Here is an 8,006-nt window from a genome sequence, read left to right as displayed (position 1 = left end):
ACCATTCCCCAGTTTCTATATCCGTGTTCTATATGGCAACAACTTAGACATCTTGTCAACATTGGGATCTGGGCTATCGACAAAACTAATTTATAGATAGCGCTATACTATGATATAAGAGACTAACGTGCAGTGCAACTGAATGTATCCTTTTGCTATTTGTCATTGTAAACTATAAATGCCAATAAAAATGTTTTTTTTAAAAAGTACTCAGCATTCTGTAGCCTTTTATGGATTATTAACAAGGAGTGCCACAATACACGCATATTTTTTGTTTTCCAAAATAAATCTGGTATTTATTGGGTAAAAACGACTGACTTAAATTCCCAACACAGGAGTGAAGCCCAGATCTCAGTATTACAGGTAGCACTTCTCTCTCCATTAACGCAGATGCAGAGGTGGTAATATCGCAAGCAAAGAACCGCCTCCCACTCGGAGAGAAGGCACACTGGGGAGAATAGTCCCCTCTGATACCACCTACAACAGACTCCCTGCTGAAAGCAGTCATGCTATCGAGATTTGACCCCTCCATTGTCAAATGAACTAGGCTCCTTGCACAAATTATCTTTATAGTTTAGGGAAGAAATCACATTTAACATCTCTTTCCATACAATCAGCAGTCAAATACCATGAATGCAAATACAATTTTTTATTACGTATTAAAAAACATACATTTGTTAGTAATATGTCAAATCTAGTCATCATTGTGTAGATTTCATAGCATCAGGACTGTTCTTGCTGTTTTATAATTTAGTTCATGTTAACGTTAAAGTAAATTGAATTTGATCCTGGTATACACCTCTGTATTGTGGTTTTTAAAGGCTCTTGGATGTCCATACATAGGTGGTGTTTGGATGTTTGGTTATGTATCATTAATACAGATTTATAAAGTTTGGGGTCTCAAATGTATTATGCCACTAATGTCCGTACAAACCACTTCTTCCTAAATATAATTTGTTCAGATTAGAACTTGTTGCTGTTAACTTTAAAGTAAAGTGATTTGACCCTGGAGCAAATCCCTGTAGTGTGTTATGTATAAGGATGGGTGTGCTGAAAAGCAATCTCGTTGCTGTTCCTCACTGGCTGTGTGGTAGTGGTGATGATGGTTGGGAGCAGGAAGAACTTCCCGGACTCAGCACTTGACCTCGGTGGAAGGCAGTATTATCTTTTGTGATCCTTTACTTCTGAATCCAGATTTATTTTCCAGTGCCATGGTACAAGAAATGTAAAGCAGGGAGTCGATAGTTCTGGACTCTAAGAGCTGGAATTTTTTACTGCTCAAGATTCAATCTTTACCTAACCCTTAAGCTTTCAGAAACCTATTCAGAACTAAACTTGTCAACAGCTCTCTCCGATCAATAATCTTGCCATCATGAACGGATTCTGTCCTTTCACCAATTAGGAGTTGGTTGGGTGATTCTCTGTAAATAAGAAACATCCAAAATATATTCATATACAATTAATCTCACCATAAATCATTTACATAGTCAGTGGTGAGCCAGCAAAATTCCCATGGGTCCAGCTTGATATTGGACACCTCTGGGGATGTGCCGCTATGGTGGGTGCTTTTACATATGCATGATGATGATTCAAATGAGCATCATTTTTTCCCGCATCAGGGCATTGAAGATAAATATTATGCACTGCAAGCATTAACTCTAAGAGTTATAGGTCACATTTTCCTACTTTGTCTTCTTGTGCCTTTGGACATTGTTCTCTAGCAGCTGTCATTGAACCAGTTGTACAAAATGGCCGGACACCAAAACCAGCTACAAATATTCTCCAGTCTGTGCTTGTTAAACTTATTCAAGTGTGTTGTGTTTATAGGTTTAATCACTAATCCCTGTAGTTAGCTGAAAACCCTTTCCACAACTACTTCAAAATCCACTGCAATGGTATGGTTTCTATCCTGTATGTTTTTGCTGATGTCTTCGTAGAATTGATAATAGACTAAAGCTCTTTGCACATTCAGTGCACTTGAATGGCTTTTCCCCTAAATGTGTTTTCTGATGATTTCTTAATGTTGAAGGGTCACTAAAACTACTTCCACATTTAGTGCAGTGGTAGGGTTTTTCACCTGTGTGTGTTTGTTGATGTCTTTGTAGGTCTGATAATTGACTAAAGCACTTCACACACTCACTGCACTTGAATGGCTTTTCTCCAGTGTGTATTCGCTGATGATTCCTAAATTTTGAAGATTCCTTAAAACTACATTCACATTCGCTACAATGGAATGGTTTCTCCCCTGTGTGTGATCGCTGATGTATTTTGAGCTGTGATAAAAGACTGAAGTTCTTCACACATTCACTGGTTTCTCTACTGTGTGTGTTCGCTGATGTCTTTGTAGGTTTGATAATTGACTGAAGCTCTTGACACATTCACTGCAATGGTATGGTTTTTCCCCAGTATGTGCTTTCTGGTGTATTTTGAGGTGTGATAATTGACTGAATCTCTTGACACATTCATTGCAATGGTATGGTTGTTCCCCAGTGTGTGTTCGCTGATGTCTTTTGAGGTGTGATAAATGACTGAAGCTCTTGACACATTCACTGCAATGGTATGGTTTTTCCCCAGTATGTGTTCGCTGATGTAGTTGGAGGTATGATAACCGACAGAAGCTCTTCACACATTCAGTGCAATGGTATGGTTTTTCCCCTGTGTGTGTTCGCTGATGTTTTTGGAGACACGATAACTGACTGAATCTCATCACACATTCACTGCATTGGAATGGCTTTTCTCCTGTGTGTGTTCGGTGATGAATCCTGAGAGATGAAGAATCACTAAAACTACTTCCACATTCATTGCAATGGTATGGTTTTTCCCCAGTGTGTGTTCGCAAATGTTTTTGTAGATTTGATAAGAGACTGAATTTCTTCAAACATTCACTGCAATTGTATGGTTTGTCCCCAGTATGTGTTCGCAAATGTGTTTGTAGATTTGATAACTGACTGAATTTCTTCACACATTCATTGCAATGGTAAGGTTTTTCCCCTGTGTGTGTTCGCTGATGAACTTGGAGTTGTGATAAATGACTGAAGCTCTTTACACATTCAGTGCAATGGTATGGTTTTTCCGCCATGTGTGTCCGCTGATGACCTTTTAGGAGTGCTAATTGACAAAAGTTCTTCACACATTCATTGCAATTGCACGTTGCTTCTCCTGTGTGTGTTTGCTGATGGCTCTTTAGTAGTGATGACAAACTAAAGCTCTTGCTCCTTGTGTATGATTTTTCTTTCTTGGTTAGTGTCTCTGGGTCGAGTTTATATTTGTCTGCATTCCATGACTGTTTCCTGAAGAGCTAACATGGTTGATAAATCACTTGTGTTATTCTCACATTCCCTGTATGTGGGTGGTATTTTGGATGCTTGATTTCACAACGAAATACAAGACACACCTACTACACATTTCATAATTGTGGCAAGTAAAGCTTCTTTGTATGTGGTTATTTCTTTAGATTGCGGAATGGTTTTGCATATTTACAAGTGAATATTAGTCTTCCTTCAGGTCGATGCAAATTGGGACAGTCTTGTAGCTCATAGACCCTCTTTTTCCTTTACCCTGCAGTTGTCTGGCTCCACTCCATTGTGCTTTTCTATTGCTCCTGTGGTTTAGCCAGTAATAGTATACAATATACCTAGCGCACTGAATGGTGGTCTGCCATCGTCACAGGAAACAGAGCAATGATGTATCCACCTCAAACCGATTGAATGATCAAAGCTTGGAGACTTGTTTATACAGGCAGTGGTTAGTTATTGTTGTTGCGTTAATTTTCTAGAGGTCATTTCTTCGTCTTGTGGTGAGGAGGTGCACAGCTGAGACTCTTACATCCACTGAATTGCTCTGGACTGCTTCTTGCAGGATCTATCACTTTATGTTCAGGTTTCTCAGTCTCGGACTGTTTACATATGCATGATGATGATTCAAATGAGCATCATTTTTTCCCGCATCAGGGCATTGAAGATAAATATTATGCACTGCAAGCATTAACTCTAAGAGTTATAGGTCACATTTTCCTACTTTGTCTTCTTGTGCCTTTGGACATTGTTCTCTAGCAGCTGTCATTGAACCAGTTGTACAAAATGGCCGGACACCAAAACCAGCTACAAATATTCTCCAGTCTGTGCTTGTTAAACTTATTCAAGTGTGTTGTGTTTATAGGTTTAATCACTAATCCCTGTAGTTAGCTGAAAACCCTTTCCACAACTACTTCAAAATCCACTGCAATGGTATGGTTTCTATCCTGTATGTTTTTGCTGATGTCTTCGAAGAATTGATAATCGACTAAAGCTCTTTGCACATTCAGTGCACTTGAATGGCTTTTCCCCTAAATGTGTTTTCTGATGATTTCTTAATGTTGAAGGGTCACTAAAACTACTTCCACATTTAGTGCAGTGGTAGGGTTTTTCACCTGTGTGTGTTTGTTGATGTCTTTGTAGGTCTGATAATTGACTAAAGCACTTCACACACTCACTGCACTTGAATGGCTTTTCCCCTAAATGTGTTTTCTGATGATTTCTTAATGTTGAAGGGTCACTAAAACTACTTCCACATTTAGTGCAGTGGTAGGGTTTTTCACCTGTGTGTGTTTGTTGATGTCTTTGTAGGTCTGATAATTGACTAAAGCACTTCACACACTCACTGCACTTGAATGGCTTTTCTCCAGTGTGTATTCGCTGATGATTCCTAAATTTTGAAGATTCCTTAAAACTACATTCACATTCGCTACAATGGAATGGTTTCTCCCCTGTGTGTGATCGCTGATGTATTTTGAGCTGTGATAAAAGACTGAAGTTCTTCACACATTCACTGGTTTCTCTACTGTGTGTGTTCGCTGATGTCTTTGTAGGTTTGATAATTGACTGAAGCTCTTGACACATTCACTGCAATGGTATGGTTTTTCCCCAGTATGTGCTTTCTGGTGTATTTTGAGGTGTGATAATTGACTGAATCTCTTGACACATTCATTGCAATGGTATGGTTGTTCCCCAGTGTGTGTTCGCTGATGTCTTTTGAGGTGTGATAAATGACTGAAGCTCTTGACACATTCACTGCAATGGTATGGTTTTTCCCCAGTATGTGTTCGCTGATGTAGTTGGAGGTATGATAACCGACAGAAGCTCTTCACACATTCAGTGCAATGGTATGGTTTTTCCCCTGTGTGTGTTCGCTGATGTTTTTGGAGACACGATAACTGACTGAATCTCATCACACATTCACTGCATTGGAATGGCTTTTCTCCTGTGTGTGTTCGGTGATGAATCCTGAGAGATGAAGAATCACTAAAACTACTTCCACATTCATTGCAATGGTATGGTTTTTCCCCAGTGTGTGTTCGCAAATGTTTTTGTAGATTTGATAAGAGACTGAATTTCTTCAAACATTCACTGCAATTGTATGGTTTGTCCCCAGTATGTGTTCGCAAATGTGTTTGTAGATTTGATAACTGACTGAATTTCTTCACACATTCATTGCAATGGTAAGGTTTTTCCCCTGTGTGTGTTCGCTGATGAACTTGGAGTTGTGATAAATGACTGAAGCTCTTTACACATTCAGTGCAATGGTATGGTTTTTCCGCCATGTGTGTCCGCTGATGACCTTTTAGGAGTGCTAATTGACAAAAGTTCTTCACACATTCATTGCAATTGCACGTTGCTTCTCCTGTGTGTGTTTGCTGATGGCTCTTTAGTAGTGATGACAAACTAAAGCTCTTGCTCCTTGTGTATGATTTTTCTTTCTTGGTTAGTGTCTCTGGGTCGAGTTTATATTTGTCTGCATTCCATGACTGTTTCCTGAAGAGCTAACATGGTTGATAAATCACTTGTGTTATTCTCACATTCCCTGTATGTGGGTGGTATTTTGGATGCTTGATTTCACAACGAAATACAAGACACACCTACTACACATTTCATAATTGTGGCAAGTAAAGCTTCTTTGTATGTGGTTATTTCTTTAGATTGCGGAATGGTTTTGCATATTTACAAGTGAATATTAGTCTTCCTTCAGGTCGATGCAAATTGGGACAGTCTTGTAGCTCATAGACCCTCTTTTTCCTTTACCCTGCAGTTGTCTGGCTCCACTCCATTGTGCTTTTCTATTGCTCCTGTGGTTTAGCCAGTAATAGTATACAATATACCTAGCGCACTGAATGGTGGTCTGCCATCGTCACAGGAAACAGAGCAATGATGTATCCACCTCAAACCGATTGAATGATCAAAGCTTGGAGACTTGTTTATACAGGCAGTGGTTAGTTATTGTTGTTGCGTTAATTTTCTAGAGGTCATTTCTTCGTCTTGTGGTGAGGAGGTGCACAGCTGAGACTCTTACATCCACTGAATTGCTCTGGACTGCTTCTTGCAGGATCTATCACTTTATGTTCAGGTTTCTCAGTCTCGGACTGTTCAGCTCTTTACCCGAATATTGGAGCTCATTTTTTCCTGATTTTTTTTTTGCAGATTTACACGATTATGGTCATTATTCATAATCATTTGTGCATTCAAGGCTGGATCCTGTTAGATGTAAAGAGATTTATCACTAAACAGAAATGTAAGAGAATGTAAATACACAATATTTAACTATTTGTAAAAGACATCTCTTCTTTACCATTTTTTAAAGTATCCAGAGATATTTCACCATACACAGATATGTAACTAAATGTTCCATTGAACATGCCTCATCTTAATTCAGAAAGGAGGTGATAACTTAGTTAAGAAAGTGCACTCACGGGGCACCCATTTGCTAGAGGTATAGATTTAGGAAGACGAACATTGTCAAGATTTCATTTAAACATGAAAACATTGTGGAAAAAGAGATGGATCAGGATATGCTACAGTCACTTCAGTTTTACGAAGGGTAACTCTTCAGGAAGTATATAACAAAGGAAACTCTTCAAGATGTATGTAATAAAGGTAACACTTCAGGAAGTATATAACAAATGCAACTCCATTCACACTCTTCTTGACAATACTTTCCTGTTCACACTGGATCAGCTAAAGTTCTAACTCCTGTCTTTACTTTGCTGTTTGTTAAGTTATCTTTGCCGCATTCCTAGGGATGGTTCAAGCATTTGTTGGAAGATTGCTGCATTTATAATAGTGATTTCATCACAGCCAGTGATATACCTTCGATATCCCTGCTGCCAAGAAGTGTGTGCATTTTGTCTTTTTCTACCTTACCATGGTACCTGACTTAATGTCTTACGTTTGCTTTAACTCCGCTAAGAAGCTGTCAGACGGACGTGCTGCTCCCGGAAGACATACGACTATTTTGTCATCACTGAATATTTAGTGAAGGCTCCCAACACGTGACTCCAACCGGCTGGTGGATGTCAATCGAGCCCATAGATGAGACTTGTTAGAAATGGGATTTCTGGTTAGCTAGGGCTTGAGCCTTATCTAGGAAATAACTACCACTCTAGTCAGGGCAAGGGAGTTACACGCCAAAGATAACCCCTGCTGGTAGCTTGGAAAGAGCAGTCAGGCTTATTCCGGAGGCCATGTGTAAAGCATTTGCGCAACCCACACAGCAACAACATACTACGCACTACGCACATCACAAAAGGATCTCCACACAAGGTGATATCAAAAATAGCCTTTGTATTATCATAATACACATTAGAATAGTAATCATACAATATACACTGTGCCAATTGGCACTGGGCAATATTTACAGGAGATTATATACACATGACAGGGCCACCTGGACCACTGTCAGAACCATCACTTAGTATAGATAGTAAATGGAGAACATATAATAAGCATAGAACACAACCAGCAATTACTGGCAAACACTGGACTCAGCATCATCCTGCAACATAAATCTTATTATGCACAGAATCACATTAGACGTGAAATATATTCTGCGCCAACCTCATTAGCCTAAACATATTAGACCATAACCTTCTAAGCATAACTCACCTTAGGAAAAAAATATCACAAGCATAAACCACAGTAGAGGAGAACTCAAACATAAATACAGTATGCAAAACCTCATAATCATAAACCACATTT

At 39.1% G+C, this 8,006-nt stretch overlaps 1 protein-coding gene across 1 annotated transcript in view; it reads right to left on the bottom strand.

Moving 5' to 3' along the window:
• Window positions 1–634: 634 nt before the first annotated feature.
• The window catches only part of LOC144759934 (uncharacterized), a 71,123-nt gene continuing 63,751 nt past the window's right edge, over window positions 635–8,006 (bottom strand). The window contains exons 2-3 of the mRNA XM_078646509.1: window positions 4,802–6,506; window positions 635–3,298 (exon numbers count right to left, since the gene is read on the bottom strand). Coding sequence (XP_078502635.1) covers window positions 2,297–3,298; window positions 4,802–5,578 — 1,779 coding nt within the window. The 5' untranslated portion in view covers window positions 5,579–6,506 and the 3' untranslated portion in view covers window positions 635–2,296. The remainder of the gene's footprint in view (window positions 3,299–4,801; window positions 6,507–8,006) is intronic.

This window comes from Lissotriton helveticus, chromosome 1_1 (genome assembly GCF_964261635.1).
Source record: "Lissotriton helveticus chromosome 1_1, aLisHel1.1, whole genome shotgun sequence".
NCBI classification, from domain to species: domain Eukaryota; kingdom Metazoa; phylum Chordata; class Amphibia; order Caudata; family Salamandridae; genus Lissotriton; species Lissotriton helveticus.
Note: the sequence above shows the minus strand (reverse complement) of the source record. Positions and strands in the feature narration are given on the sequence as shown.